The sequence below is a fragment of the Phyllobates terribilis genome, unplaced genomic scaffold (assembly GCF_046119375.1).
Source record: "Phyllobates terribilis strain yellow unplaced genomic scaffold, ASM4611937v1 Scaffold_1__5_contigs__length_1240528914, whole genome shotgun sequence".
NCBI classification, from domain to species: Eukaryota; Metazoa; Chordata; class Amphibia; order Anura; family Dendrobatidae; genus Phyllobates; species Phyllobates terribilis.
This window is the reverse complement of record NW_027362761.1, coordinates 701,693,451-701,711,786: the sequence shown is the minus strand read 5'-3', so window position 1 is coordinate 701,711,786 and position 18,336 is coordinate 701,693,451. Positions and strand designations below refer to the sequence as shown.

The window sequence follows — 18,336 nt, the reverse complement described above, 5'->3', positions numbered from 1 at the left end:
CGACATGAAGGGCTGACCAGATGGAGAAGAAGCAGCAGAGACCGACTCTGATCAGATGAGACGTCAGAGGTAAGTGCCTGGATGTAAATATTATTCTATATCTGCACTGTGTGACTTGGAGTGATAATGTTATCTGTAAAATCCCTTAGGCTGCATTCTCACATTTGTGTGAAATGTCTGTGTGCTGTCAGATTTTTTTATTAGACAGCACAAGGACTTGTAGAGTTTTATAGATTCATTCACACATCCGTGAATATAACGGATCTGAGAATGAGATCTGTGAGGGTCAGAGAATGTCCTGTTCTGATCTGATTTTGAGGATTAGAATAGGACATGCTCAATGCGTCTGTAAAAGCGGGCAGCACGCCGACACTGCACAAGGATACAAGAATGTAGCCTTATTATGTATAGCAGTCCCTTAGTATATAGACTATGTAAGGTATATATATATATATATATATATATATATATATATATATATGTGGCTATATATGTATATCTGTAGCTTTGTCGCCATAATAGGAGGGGACCTATACACATTTCTTGCACAAGAGCCCCAAGCTGTCAATGTCCGCCCCTGTATTGGATAATCTACTGATTGTGCTGTAGATGCTCTAGATGGATGGTTGGTATCCTAATTGCTACCATTTGTAGCGTTACCCTATTGGATTTTACTACTAGACTCTGAAATTTGTTCTAGACCCTTTGTTCTCTATTATTCATACATGTATTATATAATAGGATAGGGTATTATTAGGATCATGTAGGAGCTCATCTTCAGTATTTCTGCACTATCACATCTGTTTTTCAAAATCTATGGGAGGGTAGAATTAGACTTAACATTATTTACTGAAAGTTGTTTTACAATAAATTTATTTGAGATTTATCACTATAAATGTAAGTTTTTCACAGTGATTAGCTGACTAAGGTTTTCTGTTAATCGCTGAACTAATATGTAGTTGTATAATCTTTATTTCTGATGACTCCATGCCACATCAATGTAAAGCAGTTAACTAACATCTGACACCTGCAAACTGATATTCCAGTCCAAGCTGACTAACTACATTCCACAGTTCTTTTGCATTCTTAAGTTTTGTATCAAAAACAGCATTTTTTATGTCGCTCGACAAATTCTCAATGGGATTGAGGTCTGGGGATTGGGCTGGACACTTCATAACATCAATCTTGTTGGTCTTGAACCAGAAAGTTGTCCGCTTGTTTGTGTGTTTGGTGTAGTTGTCCTGCTGAATCACCCATTTCAAGGGCATTTTTTCTTCAGCATAAGGCTACATGACCTCTTACAGTATTTTGATATATTCAAACTGGTCCATGCTGCCTGGTATGCAATAAATGGGCCCAACTCCATAGTACGAGAAACATCCTGTCACACACGTGGATCGTGGACCCACTGTGCCACGGGCCGGGCTTACCTAGCAGGTGTGTGGCTAAGCAGCTACCTGGTTTTCCCTAGAGCTCCTGATGTTGGAGTTAGGCTTGAGCTGCAGGAAGATGACGCGCCCCCTGGGCCGTGGGGTACTCGGTGCCGGGCCGGTCGTTGCTAGGGGAGATGTCACAGTGGCGGTGACCCGGTCCGTGACCCAGGGCGGTCAATAAAAGGGGATATTTACAGGGGAATTAAAGTTCTTATGTACAGGTCGAGACGCCACCTGTGGTATGCGGCTAAAGGGAGCCGCCGCTGTGGAGCAGATCCTCTGGAGCAGTTGTTAATGCAGCAGAGTTGGTTTAGCTCTCCACAGGTAGAGCTTTGCTCCAGGGCTGTGCTGAGATGTTATAGATGTTGCTGTTGCAGTTGTGGTGCAGTGTAGTGCAGGGGGTGATGGCACAGCAATAATTTCGCAGAGACAGTGGGGTGCAGTCTTCAGGGTTTACTCACAGTTGTTAAGTTCCTCAGGTTGCACTTTCTGGATTACGACCTCCCACGTCACGCTGCGTTCACCAGGCAGGGGTTCAGCAAACTCCCAGGTGTTTCAAGAGTTCCTGACAGGACCCCATTTTATGTGCCCTTCTCAGCCGTCTTCCTGCGCTGGCCCTCACCCTTCTTGCCCTGTGCCTCGCCAAACAATGTCCCAAGCCGGTATCCTCGGATCTTTCTGGGCAACCTGGAGTTCCCTGGATCCTATGTGGTTACCTTTTTGGCGACTTGAGTGCCGATGTGACAACTACACCCTGAAAGTACAGAAGCCTCCGGTTTCTAGTTGAACTTTGTAATTCTCACTAGTTAGGGGCCGGTCCCCTCTGCGGCTCAATCCCTCCACCGCCTGGCAGATTCGGGCGTACGGGTGGCCTCCAGCACTGCCCGTACCCCTGGGATCCCTTCCACGTTCCTGGAGCCTTTCTCCTGCTCCTCTCTCTCTTCAGTCTTGGGCCTCTCTGGCTAGGCTCTCCTCCTGAGCAGAGCTCCTACAGAGCTCCTGCTCCTCTCACTGTCCTCCTCTGACTGCACTGAACCTCAGACTTCACTCACTCTAGAATGTTCCACCCTCTCTTTTATATCACTTCTTACTGAGCTCCCTTGAACTGCTTCCTCCTCCCACACCCACTACATGGTTCCCTCTACTTTGGTTCCCCCCACTCCAGTCAGGGACAGGGCTCAGCAGGAAAGCGACACATCTTGCCCCTCCTGCTGGTCTGGAGTAGTGTAGTGTTGGGCAGTACTCCTTCCTTACCTGAGAGTGAGATACCACACCTCTGGGTGATATGCAGTTCCTCTGTGGCGATTGAACCCGCAGGGGCGCCACATAGCCACCAAGTACTACTCCTAGGCAGCCCCCGGTGCTGAAGCTACCGACCCCAGGGGTCAGGATTGCAAACACGGACACAGGCTCAGAGTCACTGGCATGACAGGATTCGAGCACTGTTCAGGCAACACGGGTTCTGGGTTTCCGGGCAAAACGGACAATGACTTGGCGTCATTGGCAAGACAGGATTCGGATACTGGAACAGGCTCCGGCAGTAAGAACTCTGGGATACTAACCAGGACAAACACTGGTTCTGGTTCAAGTACCGCTGGAATGGTTTCAGATTAGGCTACTGCCAGAGTGGCTTCAGATTCAGGTACCATTGGTGAGGCTTCAGGCTCAGGTACTGTCGGAGCAGCTACAGGTTCGACTACGACCGGAGCGGCTTCAGGGTTCAGGTATCACAGGTGCAGCCTCGGGGTTCAGGTACCGCAGGTGTGGCCTCAGGATTCTGGTATCCGTGATGCAGCTTCAGGGTTCAGGTACCGCTGGTGTGGCTTCAGAGTTCAGGTACCGGTGGTGCGGCTTCAGGGTTCAGGTACCGCTGGTGCGGCTTCAGGGTTAAGGTACCGCTGATGCGGCTTCAATGTTCAGGTATCGCTGGTGCGGCTTCAAGGTTCGGGACTACACATTATGAAATACAAGAATAAGTTCAGATTCCTACAACACAGCATACGGGGACCTGACAACTCACTAGTTGCACAACACTACTAAATGAAAAATGTTGCTCAGGCGCCTCCCTACTGGAGATCATGCCTTACATACTTGATGCCTCCCAGCTATTGGCTGGGAGCATTTTCAAAATGCCCACACTGCCCCTTTAAGAATCAGGGGGCATGCTAGGCACATCACTGGGAGACTTGCGTTGCATGCGCAGGCCCAGGGAAACCACTGCAGGGAACGAGGACACTGCCGCGCAGCCGGGGCGGTAGATCGTCAACCTTGCCAGGAGGAAGGAGAGGGAACCTGCAGGAACACCGGCATTAGCGTTACACATCCCCAAACCATTATGCTTGCACCTCCATATTTTACAGTCTTCTCCGTGTATTACGGCTTGAATTCAGTGTTTATGGGTCTTCTCACAATCTGTCTGTGGCTTTTAGACCCAATAAGAACAATCTTGCTCTCATCTGTCCATACAATGTTGCGTCACTACTCTTTAGGCCTTTTCCACACGTGTTTTTTTTTTTCAGCAATGATACTTTACGAATGTTTCTTGCAATTAGTTTGGCTAAGGTGTCTTCTGATGGCTGCAGTACTCAAAGGTAACTCAGGATCTTCTTTGATCTCCCTGGAGCTGATCATTGGATACTTCTTTGGCATTCTTGTGATTCTATGATCTATGCGGATGGTAGTATTTAGTTTCCTACCACGTTTTTCGGTTTTACGTTTAGCTGAGCAGCCAGTTATTTTCTGCACTTTTCTGCAATCAACTTCTCAATCAAATTATTTCTCCTTGGGTACAATGTCTGGAATGACTACATTTACTCACTGAGCAGGGGCTAAAACCAGCAGGTTCAACATTTGCTGTCCTCCTTCTTTAAATAACGGCTATAGTTCACATCTGTTTCTTCAGAGAATACGTAACCTCACTAATTGAACTCCGCTCTATTAATTATAACAACCCCTTTAATTAAATGAGTCAACTACACCCAATTAGCAGCGTGCATGTCATGACTGTCGATTCTGTTGGTTGCCCATTACTTGCCTACACCTAGTCATTAATTTTTTCCCATGTTTTATGATCTTTTCTGCCAAAAACAGGAATTACATATTAGTGATGTTAGACTACTATTATTTTGCACATAACTGTATCAATGTCATATCAGATACAGATGACCTTATAAGAAAGCATTTATGGTCAAATATTACAATTTTCCTTCCGACTCTGCTTTTATGACCTCAGCTAATTAATTGGTGTAAAATAAACCCTTAAAATCAATAAATCATTAAGTGTAGATGAATTCAGTTGAAATGTACCGTAAGTAGAAATAGCAGACAAGTTGAGTATATCCTGGGTCTGTTGGCATGTCTGGAAATGCTATGTTTATCCATCAATAGAATTTATACGCAATGTTGATGATAGAGTTACTAGAAATAAAAGTAACTGAGAGCATGTGCTGAAAATAAACCGTTCTGAATATTAGAAATAGATTGACTCGTCATCCTTATACCCCTACAGTGAACCTCTACCCCTTTGTGATCTCCCCTAGACATGTCAGAAATTCTACTAGGTACAAATATATAACCCAGACACAGTTACAGAGCTGCTTTTAGCAGGGGCTTCAGAGAAACGCATGCCATCTTCTCTAATGATATCTGTCTGCAGAGAAAGCTAACTTTACATCCAATATGACGCTATGTCCCCACAGAATGTATTTACTGTGGGCCTCCCACAGTGGATATGCTGCAGTGATCTCTGCAGAAGTATTTAATGCTGAGGATATCACTCCGAGAACATAACTGAAAATCCAAAGTATGCCTGCAGAGAAGTTTTCCGGTTTGTATTCTGAAAAGTATTTCCAGCTTTGAATATGCATTGTGTTTCAGATCTCTGCCCACTTTATGACCTGTGTTTGCTGTCAGTGAATGACATTGTACAGACCCAGTATTGCTTTCAGCTGATAAGTGGATTCAGTTGTCTGCGGCCTGGGCAATCTTGTGATATAAAGAATTACATTATGATACATTATTATTATTATTCATATAGCGCCATTGATTCCATGGCGCTGTACATAAGAAGGGGTTACATATCAAATACAGACATAACTTATAGTAAATGAACTAACAATGATAGACTGGTACAGAGGGAAGAGGACCCTGCCCCTGCGGGCTTACATTCTACAGGAACTGGGAAGGAGACAGTAAGTGGGGGATAGAACATCGCCTAGACAGGATGCCATTCTTTCCACTTCTCAGCTTTCAGCATGGCTAGTTCTGGCCACATTTTCACTCCCTGGATGTGAACAATGATTTCATCTGGTGACAGCAAACATGAATCTACCATATTAGAAGGCTGCATACTTTTTCATTGTACAATGATTAGGCAACATTTTCTTACTTTGTAAAAACTGCCATGAATCTGACGCGCCCCTGGGCCTGTGTCGCGCTGCGTTGCGCACGCGGGAGCTTACCCGGAGCCGGATCTGTTGAGGGTTGTAGTCTCGTGGCGGTGATCCGGTCCGTGCCCAGGGAGTCAGACTAAGTGGCGCTGTTTTAGCGGTAGATGTTGGACGACTACGCCACCCGTTGAGTGCAGCCAGGGAGCTGCTGCTGCAGGGCAGACCGCTGAGGCCGGTGGTAGGATTGTGCAGCGTGATAGTATAACCCCCAACGGGAGGGGTATGGCCTCAGGGCAGCCGACGTGGATGATGGGGGTAGCAGGAACCACTCGGAGACGGTACTGTGTAGTTCAGGGTCTTTACTGGTGACAAAGATAGACCCTCCCGGAGTACTGGCTAGCGATTGGGGCCTGGTCAGTCCTTGAGCAGATGGGATCTCCCCTGGCCAGGCGGAGTTGTAGGCCTCCCAAACTAACGATACTCTTCTGGCTACCTTGCTAGAGGCGGGTATAAGTAGCCCACGTCCCTGAGTGTACCGTGTGCTGCTCACCCGTATGGCCGGTGACTCGGGGCCTTCGGGTTTCTGGGCCAGAGGACCTGCAATCCCCTGCCGGTCGGTTTCTGCTGCTGGATAGGAGTTAGTCCCCACAGCCTCGGACTCCGGGTCCGGTGATAACTTCTCAGTCAGGGCGAGCTCTGCAGCTGCCAGCCCCTGACTCCTTGTAACACTGCTCCCACAGAGCTCCTGTTGTTTCTTCCTATCTTTGCTTCTTTTCTCTGCTTCTTCTCTACTCACTCACCCTGCCTCAGCCCTAGGTTTATATAGGGGAAGTTCTTCCCCTCCCAGGACTGGGCAGGAGGTGTGGCATGCATAGGATCCCTGACCAAGAGACCTCCCACCTGCTCTCAGACATAACATTGCTGTTACTGTGGAAAACCAGACCCCTGGGGTGCCACATTCCCCCCTAGTGAAATTTAGTACTCCGGGACTAAACATATTTTAGAAAAACATAACAAGATATAACAATAACAATAAAGAAACACATAAAGGTGGTCACGGCATGTCCGTAACCGGGTGCAGTCTTTGAAGAAAGCAAGGTGTCCATTTCACCAAAACAGGGAGACGTAACCAGGTAGGGGTCTGTCCTGCCCCGAGTCCTTAACAGTCTTTAGTCCGTCCTGGGTTACCCTCCAACTATGTACAAAGGATTCCCGGTAAATCCACCAAGGACTCCTAAAAATAACTAGAAACACATAATTATACACAAGCAACAATAAACAGGTAACCACAAATAAAACAATTTATACACTTCAAATCCTCCAACGTGCGGGTAACTGGCCCCTAGTGGCCCTAGTGGACCTACGGAGCTGACTGTCTGGCCCTGAACTACAGGGTGTAGGAGCTGTTAAGGGTAAACTGGGCAGCGGTCTACGGGCCCTTTGGCTCACTAGGGATACGGCAGGCTCACTGCAAGCAGAGGGTTGATCCTCCTGGTCTGCTGGTGTGGGGTCTTCTGCCTCCTGGACCGGCTGTTCTTCCAGCTCTACCTGTTGCTCCGTAGGTGCTTGGGATGCTGGTTGGAGGAAGGTGAGTACAGGTACCACAACTGCACCATTGACTTGAGTCCAAGACCGAGGGAAGTCTCCGAGCACAGTATTAACCATGTCTTCCCTTTCCTCTACGGGTCGAGGGTCTTCTTGTTCCTCTTCAGGGTTCCATAGCTGTTCGGGACACTTCTTCAGGTGATCCCGGGATACAATGGTTGTGGTTTCCCCTCCGTCTTTACTGATGGTACAGACCTTTGGGTTGTCGTGGCTTGAGGGCAGTACGGTGTACGGGTCCTTCTCCCACTGGTCGTCCAACTTGTGGAGCCGTCTTTTTCTCTTCAAGACCTGCTCTCCGGGTACCAGGGGAACAGCGGGAGCATACTGGTTGTAAGTTTTCTCTTGTCTTTCCCTAGCCTGACAGAGACTTCGCTCCACGCTCTCCTGTACTCTCCGGTACTGCTGCTGCCTCTCTGTGTCCCAGTCTGCTTCTGGTGAAGTGTCCTCAGGTGTCAGGACTCCCATTTCCAGGTCAACAGGTAACTTACCAGGTCTCGCCCTCATTAGGTAAGCCGGGGTACAGTTGGTGGAACCTACCGGGATGTGGTTGTATAGGTCCACCAGATCGGGCAGCTTCTCAGGCCTCAGACTGCGTTCTTCCAGGGGCAACGTTTTCAGAAGATCCATTACCACCTGGTTCATTTTCTCACAAAGTCCATTAGTTTGCGGATGATAGGGTGTCGTCCTTATCTTCCGGCAGCCATACAGAGTGCAGAATTCTTGGAAGACCTCCGCTTCAAAGGCAGGTCCCTGGTCTGTCAACACTTGGTCCAGGTACCCGTGTGGACGGCAGAAATGCTGCTGGAAGGCTCTCGCTGCTGTTCGAGCTGTTAAGTCCTTGACGGGGACGACAACCAAGAACCGGGAGTAGTGATCCACGATGGTTAGTGCGTAGACGTAGCCACTTCTGCTTGGGGTCAGTTTTACATGATCCAAGGCTACCAGTTCCAACGGCTGCCGGGTGACGATGGACTGCAGGGGAGTCTTCTGGCTGGCACGGTCCTTCCTTCTTAGGTTGCACGGGCCACAGTCTCTGCACCACCTCTCGATGGTTCCCCTCATGCCTACCCAGTGGAACCGCTCGCGCAGCAGGAACTCCAGCTTCTTCCATCCGAAGTGTCCAGCCCCGTCGTGGTATGCCTCCATCACCATGGCTGCGTCTCTTCGTGGCACCACTACTTGCCAGATTAGTTCATGCGTCCGGGAGTTAACCATTCTGCGGCACAACTTCCCCTTATAAAGGAACAGTCGACTCTTCTCAGCCCACAGTTGCTTGGCTTCCTCCGGAGCGTCTGGGTCAAGGCGAGCCTCTGGCCGAGTCAGCATCTCCTTCACCAGTCGGACGGCAGGGTCACTGTCTTGCGTTTCCTCCCAGTTGTAGTGAGGCAAGGGGTTAAACGTAGCGGCTTGCTTACTCCTTACCCGGTGGGAATACTGGATAGTCCCATGCCGGTGGAACGCAGGGAGTTCGACTTCTTCCAGTCCCTCTGGATCTTCTCCTACGTCCGGTAGGTTTGGCATCCTGGACAGGGCGTCCGCGTTGGTATTGGAGCGTCCTGCCCGGTATTTGATTGTGAACTCGTAGTTGGACAGATGGGCCATCCATCTCTGCTCTAGGGCACTGAGTCTTGCTGTGTCCAGGTGTGTCAACGGGTTGTTATCCGTGTACACGACGAACCGGGAAGAAGCGAGGTAGTGCTTAAAGCGTTCGGTGACTGCCCACACCACTGCCAGGAACTCTAGCTTAAATGAGCTGTAATTCTCAGGGTTTCTCTCGGTGGGTCGCAGTTTTCGGCTGGCGTAAGCGATTACTCGTTCTTTCCCCTGCTGGATCTGGGACAGCACGGCTCCTAGCCCGATGTTACTTGCGTCGGTGTAGAGGATAAAGGGCTGGCTGTAATCCGGGTACGCCAGGATTTCATCTCCCGTGAGGGCCATCTTCAGCTGGCGGAAGGACTCCTCTTCCAACTTCTCCCATCTGAAGGGCGGCTTCTGGTTCTTGGCCTTCCGGGACTGGCCTATCAGGAGGTCCTGCATAGGAGCTGCCTTTTTGGTGAAACCGGGGATGAACCTGCGGTAGTAGCCTACCAACCCGAGGAACTGCCGCACTTCCTTTACACTGGAGGGACTTGGCCATTCCTTAATTGCGGTGATCTTATCAGGGTCGGGAGCCACTCCGTCAGCGCTCACCACGTGTCCCAGGTACTGCACCTTTGGTTTCAGGAGGTGACACTTGGAGGGTTTCACCTTTAGGCCGTAGCTTGCCAGAGCTTCGAACACTTCCGCCAGGTGTTTCAGGTGGTCCTCATAAGTCTTAGAATATACGATGACATCGTCCAGGTACAACAGGACCGTCTCGAAGTTTCTATGGCCCAGACAGCACTCCATTAATCGTTGGAAGGTTCCTGGTGCGTTGCAGAGTCCGAACGGCATGCAGGTAAACTCGCTAAGTCCCATCGGGGTGGTGAATGCGGTCTTCTCCCGGTCCGCCTCTGCTACAGGAACCTGCCAGTACCCACTAGTGAGATCCAAGGTAGAGAAGAAGTTAGCAGATCTTAAAGCAGCCAAAGACTCCTCTATCCTTGGTAAGGGGTACGCATCCTTGTGTGTGAAACGGTTGATTTTCCGGTAATCTACACACATCCTCATGGTGTTGTCTTTCTTTTTGACTAAGACTAGTGGAGCTGCCCAGGGGCTACAGCTATCCCTGATCACCCCAGCCTCCTTCATGTCTCTAAGCATCCCCTTGGCGTGTTGGTAGTGTGCAGGGGGTACGGGTCGATACCTCTCTTTTATGGGAGGATGGTCTCCCGTGGGGATGTGGTGTTCTACCCCCTTGACTCGCCCGAAGTCTAACGGGTGTTTACTAAACACTCTCTCGTACTCTTGAACCACCCGATAGACTCCCTGTTTCTGATGTGAGGGAGTGGAGTCAGTACCCAAATGTAGTTGCTGACACCAGTCCTCCATTGTTTTCTTAGAGCCGTTACCTTCCTCCGGGTGAGATGGAGGCAAGGGTTCCACAGATTGTATAGCATTTTGGTTAATGGTATATAATTTGGCTAGCGTGGCATACCGGGGCAGGTACACTTCCCTCTTCCCGATATTGATTATGCGAACGGGCACCCTCCCATGGCGTACATTGACCACCCCCCGTGCTGTCAAGATGGTGGGCCTACTGTCTGAGTAAACTGGTTCTACCATTGCCTGGTAATCTCTACCTCTCAGACCAATAGCTGCCCGGCACCAAATCATCATTTCACTTTTTGGGGGCATGGCAATAGGGAAAGGGTCACACATTCTCACGCTACCAATCTCACCGCCGGAGAGTTCCACCTGTTGCCGTCGCATCAGTGCCCGGATCTCTTTTTGGAGCACTCGCTGCTCGCCGGAGCTGGCGTTCTTGGCAACCTGCTGTAAAAGGAATATCACCTCTGCAAGACAATTTTCAATTACATTAGTTCCTAGAGTTATCTTTGGGTGACTCTCTTGTTTGTCAATGTCTACAATGATCAGTCCCTGTGCTGCCAGTTCAACTCTACCAATTTTAATGGTCACCTCTTTAAATCCGATCTGTGGCACGGGCTGACCATTGCTGGCGATGATACTCAAGTCGTCGTCAGGGTAGCGGGTAATATCCGAGTCATTCCAGTACTGCTTGAAGAGCACGTACGGGATGGTGGTGACCTGTGACCCGGTGTCCAGTAGGGCACTCATAGGAATGCCATCCAGTACCACAGGCAAGACTGGACGTCCTCCCACATATTTGTCGCGCCAGTTTGATGGGCCTGATGATCTTTTTCCTAGGGGTTGGCCCTCTACCCTAGGTTGTGCCAGTTTAAAGGACAGTACCTTGCCATATGTCCGGGTTGATTACAGCGGCGGCAGATGGGTCGTCCGTCCTCGTTGTATCGGTCGCTGGGTCTTCCTCTGGCCGGTGGGGTCCTCCTTGGTCGACGCCACGGGATGTCCTCCGGTCCGGATGCCAGCTGGATCTTCCCTGGAGTGGAAACCTGTAAAGACTGCACAGTTCGGGTTAGCGCAGCAACGCTTTTAGCTAGCTCTTGGACCTGATGGTGCAGGTCTGGAGCCGAGTCATTGTTCAAAGCCTGCGCATCAGCTCCCACAGTCCCTGCCGACAAGGGCGCCGCCTCCTGGTGGTAGGTGGTAGTGGGGCGTCTGTGGGTCACAACGCCACCTGGTGCCGGTTCTCGGAGCACCCGGATGGCTCTGTCCTTGAACTGTGCAAATCCCAGATGAGGGTCCTGTAAGGCCATTGCCCGCAACTGGGTTCGGTGGGCATTGCAATATAAACCCTCTATAAATTGTTCAGTTAACAGCCTGTCCTCGTCTCCCACGCCGTCAGGGTCGGTCTGCTTAATGGCTCTCAGGGCCTCTTGTAGGTTCAGGGCATAGTCCCTTATACTCTCATGTGCCCGCTGTTTGCACCCGTAGAATCTAAGCTTGATCTCGGCTGAGGTGCGGGTATCAAAGGTGTCCCTCAGCCGGGTTAGTATCCCTGCGACAGTCCTCCCCCCAGGTGGCCAGGACTTTACCTCCCTTTGGGCTGCCCCGGTTAATTGGGCCACCAGGATGCTTACTTTTTGCTCTTCTGTGAGGGGGTACACCTGGAAGAGGCTATCCAGTTTTTCTCTAAAGTCCTGCAGGGTATGTGACTCCCCTGAGTACTGGGGTAGCCAGGCTGCCCCCGGGATATAGGGCATGGTGAAAGGCATGACCGCAACAGCGGTGGCGCTGGCGGGGGTTGGAGCGGTGAAGCTCTCCTCCGTATCCGACATCCTTCTCCCCCCTAGTGGACCGTGGCCTACCTTGCGATGATCCTCTTCCGTAGGCCGCGGCTCCGCAGTGGATCATCAGGGTTGAGGACCTTCCGTCGCGCTCCTGTGACGTCGGCGTCTGCTGGGCTCCTTCCAGGACCTTACGCAACGTCCGGACGTGAGGCGGGGCTTCAGTTCTCGCGCGTTTTCGGAGTCCACGCCCCTCTTCTTCCCGCGCGGCGTCCTCAAGATGGCGTCCAATGGCGGGAAAACTCCACGGATGGCGGGAAGAAGGCCGAAGATGGCGCCGGATGGCGGGAATCTTCACCACGGGTAAGTTTTCACAGTCTTTTTCAGGCACGCAGTACCCGGTGGTTGCGGGCACGAGATCCTGCCGACTACGCCAAAAGTTGACGCGCCCCTGGGCCTGTGTCGCGCTGCGTTGCGCACGCGGGAGCTTACCCGGAGCCGGATCTGTTGAGGGTTGTAGTCTCGTGGCGGTGATCCGGTCCGTGCCCAGGGAGTCAGACTAAGTGGCGCTGTTTTAGCGGTAGATGTTGGACGACTACGCCACCCGTTGAGTGCAGCCAGGGAGCTGCTGCTGCAGGGCAGACCGCTGAGGCCGGTGGTAGGATTGTGCAGCGTGATAGTATAACCCCCAACGGAAGGGGTATGGCCTCAGGGCAGCCGACGTGGATGATGGGGGTAGCAGGAACCACTCGGAGACGGTACTGTGTAGTTCAGGGTCTTTACTGGTGACAAAGATAGACCCTCCCGGAGTACTGGCTAGCGATTGGGGCCTGGTCAGTCCTTGAGCAGATGGGATCTCCCCTGGCCAGGCGGAGTTGTAGGCCTCCCAAACTAACGATACTCTTCTGGCTACCTTGCTAGAGGCGGGTATAAGTAGCCCACGTCCCTGAGTGTACCGTGTGGTGCTCACCCGTATGGCCGGTGACTCGGGGCCTTCGGGTTTCTGGGCCAGAGGACCTGCAATCCCCTGCCGGTCGGTTTCTGCTGCTGGATAGGAGTTAGTCCCCACAGCCTCGGACTCCGGGTCCGGTGATAACTTCTCAGTCAGGGCGAGCTCTGCAGCTGCCAGCCCCTGACTCCTTGTAACACTGCTCCCACAGAGCTCCTGTTGTTTCTTCCTATATTTGCTTCTTTTCTCTCCTTCTTCTCTACTCACTAACCCTGCCTCAGCCCTAAGTTTATATAGGGGAAGTTTTTCCCCTCCCAGGACTGGGCAGGAGGTGTGGCATGCATAGGATCCCTGACCAAGAGACCTCCCACCTGCTCTCAGACATAACATTGCTGTTACTGTGGAAAACCAGACCCCTGGGGTGCCACAAATCTCATGTGGTTTTTCCCACAGGAGCACTTATTGGTATATAAGTCACCCTATACCAGCTTGGAGTTTGAAAAACACTTATAAAAATATGCAAACGCAACAATGAATGGTACAAAACAAAAATTGTCACTGTTACCAAAGAATTTCATTTTTACCTATTGACTTTGTTCAAAAAAATGAATAAAAAATGCAAGGAACGAATCTAAGAAAAAGATACCGGGATATAAACATTTGCATATTTTTGATATATTTACCAAGGCACATACATCCCTACAAGTCACATAGACACTGATTACAAGGTAAAAATGTACTGACATTCCATGTGGCAGAGCTTATTCCACTAACTTTCATGCACTGAAACTTGTGCACAGTGGCAAATCACACAGCGGCTATGGAGAAACCACCCACCTTCTTACCTGCTTGGCGTCTGGATTTCAACAGTATCTCCATTCTCAGGATGCAGATACAGTTACATGCTAAGGTGGAACAGAGAGCTGTCCGCTGCCTGTTCCACCATTCAGCCTGTACATTTGACTCAGAGTCTCTGCACAGCTGATGTGATGACATCACTAGATTGAGCCTAGGTGGGGAGTTTTAGCCCCCACAGTGTCCAAAGCAGAGCAGCAGATCTAGGTTTGTTGTTTTTGTCCACATGCTGTGTGTGTGGGGAGGGTGGGCAGTGGACGCCATGATACTATGTGCAAAGGTGGTCATGATATAGTGTACAGGCACTGTGGAGGCCATTATAAGGTGTGTGGTGGTCATGATACTCCATGGTGGGATGAGGAGGCCATGATGCTTTATGGGGGCCATCATACCTGTGGAGATGTCTGTGGAAGGGATCATTCTGTGGGGCATCATAAAAAGGAAAGTGGCAAAAGAAATCATACTGTGTGGGGGTGGAAGTGTAGGGGGGATCATGCTGTGGATATATTATACTGTAGGGGCTGATTGGGGGAATCACACTATGTGTGGTGGGATATCATGCTGTTGGGACATCGTAATGGGTGGACATCATACTACGTGGAGGTTACTGTGGTGGCATCATACTGTGTTGTACGTCACTGCACTGTGAGGATGTCATATTGTGAGAGGGTCACTGTGGGGACACGATAATGTGTGTGGGGGAACTCTGATGATATTATTCTGTTGGAACATCATACTGTGTTGTGAGACACTATATAACTGGGGACATCTTATTGTGTTTGCGGCGCTGTGGCAGTATCATACTGTATGGGGGGCACTCTATGGGCAAATTGTGTGGGGGATTTAACAGTAGAGGTATTATAATGTGAAGGTTTTTTTTTTAGGGGGGCATCATTCCTTATGGGTCCATGAAGGGGTATTGTAGGGGGTAAGAACAGTAAGTGGCTTTTGTAGAGGTACTATTTTTATGTAACTGCAATACAGGTCCTCTTCCTGTCTTTAAAAGTTAGGAGGCATGCCCTTCTGCGACTACACTCTGTGACACCACCATTTTTTTTGAGTGGGTGCACAATTAGGATTGCTATAGGGCCCCATGATTTCTATGCGAGTTTCTTCTTCTGCAGATGACCTACTAGAAGTCCCAAGTACCTTTTTTTGACCTTTTGTTGACATGCAAACCTTCCACTCACTGCTCAAAACTATTACAATATGCAGACACTATGTGGCGCTGTGTAATAGAAGTAGTTGGATGTTTTTTTTTTCCTGTCCATTCATTGTAAGTATTAAATCTGGTTATGTGTAGAATCTAGTACAGACAAAATAGTGGGCTTTCCTATAGCATTTAATCTTTTTTTTATATAATTCATAGATGTATCTTCCTTCCTTTTTTTTTTAAATCAGATTTTGATTGCTTTTCTAACATACAATAGCAACAAGCAAAAGAAAAAAAAGGAATACCCCAGTAAAACAAACCCACACCACCATCCCCACCATCCCATCCCAACGTGGAACAAGGATTTATCGGAGGCAAAGAGTACGTCACATACAGTGAAGGAAATAATTATTTGATCCCTTGCTGTTTTTGTAAGTTTGTCCACTGACAAAGACATGAACATTCTATAATTTTAAGGGTAGGTTAATTTTAACATTGAGAGATAGAATATCCCCTCAAAAAATCAAGAAAATCACATTGTATAAATTAGATATATTTTTTGGCATTTTGCAGTGAGAAATAAGTATTTGATTCCTCTGGCAAACAACACTTAATAATTGGTGGCAAAACCCTTGTTGGCAAGCTCAGCAGTCCGACATTTTTTGTAGTTGATGATGAGGGTTGCGCACATGTCAGGAGGAATTTTGGTCCACTCCTCTTTGCAGATCATCTCTAAATCATTCAGATTTTGAGGCTGTTTCTTGGCAACTCGGAGCTTCAACTCCCTCCATAAGTTTTCTATGGGATTAAGGTCTGGAGACTGGCTAGGCCACTTCATGTCCTTAATGTGCTTCTTTTTGAGCCACTCCTTCGTTGCCTTAACTGTATGTTTTGGGTCATTGTCTTGCTGGAAGACCCAGCCACGACCCATTTTTAATGTCCTGGCGGAGGGAAGGAGGTGTTCACTAAGGATTTTACAGTATATGGCTCCATCCATTCTCCCATTGATGCGGTGAAGTAATCCTGTGCCTTTTGCAGAGAAACACCCCCAAAACATAATGTTTCCACCTCCATGCTTGACAGTGGGAACGGTGTTCTTTGGGTCATAGGCAGCATTTCTCTTCCTCCAAACACAGCGAGTTGAGTTGATGCCAAAGAGCTAAATTTTTGTCTCATCTGACCACAGCACCTCCTCCCAATAACTCACAGAATCATCCAGGTGTTCATTGGCAAACTTCAGACGGGCCTGCACATGTGCCTTCTTGAGCAGAGGGACCTTGCGGGCTCTGCAGGATTTTAAACCTTTAAGGCGTAATGTGTTACCAATGGTTTTCTTGGTGACTTTGGTCCCAGCTGCCTTGAGATCATTAACACGTTCCCCCATGTAGTTTTAGGCTGATCTCTCACCTTCCTCGTGATCAAGGATACCCCACGAGGTGAGATTTTGCATTGTGCCCCAGATTGATGTCGATTGACAGTCATTTTGTATTTCTTCCATTTTCTTACTATTGCACCAACAGTTGTCTCCTTCTCACCCAGCGTCTTATTTATGGTTTTGTAGCCCATTCCAGCTTTGTGCAGGTCTATGATCTTGTCCCTGACAGCCTTAGAAAGCTCTTTGGTTTGCCCATGTTGTAGAGGTTAGAGTCTGACTGATTAATTGAGTCTGTGGACAGGAGTCTTTTATACAGGTGACTATGTAAGACAGCTGTCTTTAATGCTGGTAACGAGTTGATTAGGAGCGTCTAACTGGTCTGTAGGAGCCAGAACTCATAATTATTTGTAGGGGATCAAATATTTATTTCTCACTTCAAAATACAGTTTATACCATGTGATTTTCTAGATTTTTTTGGGGATATTCTATCTCTCAATGTTAAAATTAACCTACCCTTAAAATTATAGACTGTTCATGTCTTTGTCAGTGGGCAAACTTACAAAAACAGCAAGGAATCAAATAATTATTTCCTTCACTGTAATTGTAACAGTGTGAACTGCACAATAAAGAAAAAAGTTCATAACGGATTAAATGTCTCTGGTTTATTTAAGTTGGTGTTAAAATTCAGAACTATTTAGGAGAATATAGCATGTTTAAAGTTACATCTTCAACTATAAGGCAAATGTCATTACTCTCAAGCTTTCATAAATGCTGTAAATCTGTTTATTTTAATTGAATGGCTGTGTCATCCCATGCTCATAAACATCTCATTGATTTATTAATCAATATAAATCCAGAAATGAGGTATCAAATTCTATTAATGCATACTCTATTATATCTTTTAGGTAATTTTTTCATTGCCAAGAACATGGTTGTTAAAATTGGGGACCTTGGATTGGCAACAACTGTGGGGCAGTGTGCAAAAATCCCAGGGTAAGGTTTTGATAAACCATGACTGTTGTCCATGACTGTGAACTTCCCAATTGTCTGACTGGTGTCCTTTTCATGACAGCGTCATATGTGGCACCCCAAACTATCTATCTCCAGAGGTTCTGGCCAAGGATGGGCACTCCTTTAAATCTGACATCTGGGCTCTTGGATGTATAATGTAAGAGATGTTTGATAAATTGCTGATGTATTTGAGATCATTTCCATATTATTTGCATTATCTAAGCTAGTTTGCAGTATATGAATCTATATTAGTAGTTAGAGATGAGCAAATAGATTTGGTCCACTGTACTCGATGGTAGCCAAAACAGGCCCGTGCCTCTTGCGATTACTAGACTCCTGCAACGTTATAATGTGCATTGTGCCAAGTCATTAGCAGGTCCAATTAGTCGCAGGTGGCACCACGGATGCCAGCATTGGAGTGCCAATTGAGGAAGTTTGTATTGTCCTGGTCTGGGTTCCACGGAGTATCGAAGTGAACAGTGGACCAGAGAAGAACAGATCTTTTTGCTCATTACAATTTGTTGCATAACTGCAACTCCCACTATGCACTGCTACCTGCTAGTTCTCATGGCATAATGGGAACGTTAGTTTCACAACAGCTGGAGAACCAGAGTTTGTGGGAATGTGTCATCATGGTTATGCTGCCCTCTTGAAGGCGAAGTAGTGACAGACATGCTGATTTCAGCGGTGTCTGATTATGGTGCCCTTTTTCTGAAACGTACAGTGTTTTCATTTGCAGCAGGCGGCCAGTGGTAAGAGCTATTAGTCCAGCATATTCATGGGCTGTGGCCTTCACCTGTCATTCTGCCACTGATTATG

General features: G+C 48.4%; 1 protein-coding gene across 2 annotated transcripts in view; it reads left to right on the top strand.

The window, feature by feature from the left end:
- Positions 1-18,336, top strand: part of LOC141273616 (serine/threonine-protein kinase PLK2-like) — a 248,236-nt gene that overhangs the window by 80,176 nt on the left and 149,724 nt on the right. For both annotated transcript variants that reach the window (XM_073685702.1, XM_073685710.1), the window contains 2 exons: positions 17,412-17,499; positions 17,579-17,674. In XM_073685702.1, the coding sequence (XP_073541803.1) occupies positions 17,412-17,499; positions 17,579-17,674 (184 nt within the window). The remainder of the gene's footprint in view (positions 1-17,411; positions 17,500-17,578; positions 17,675-18,336) is intronic.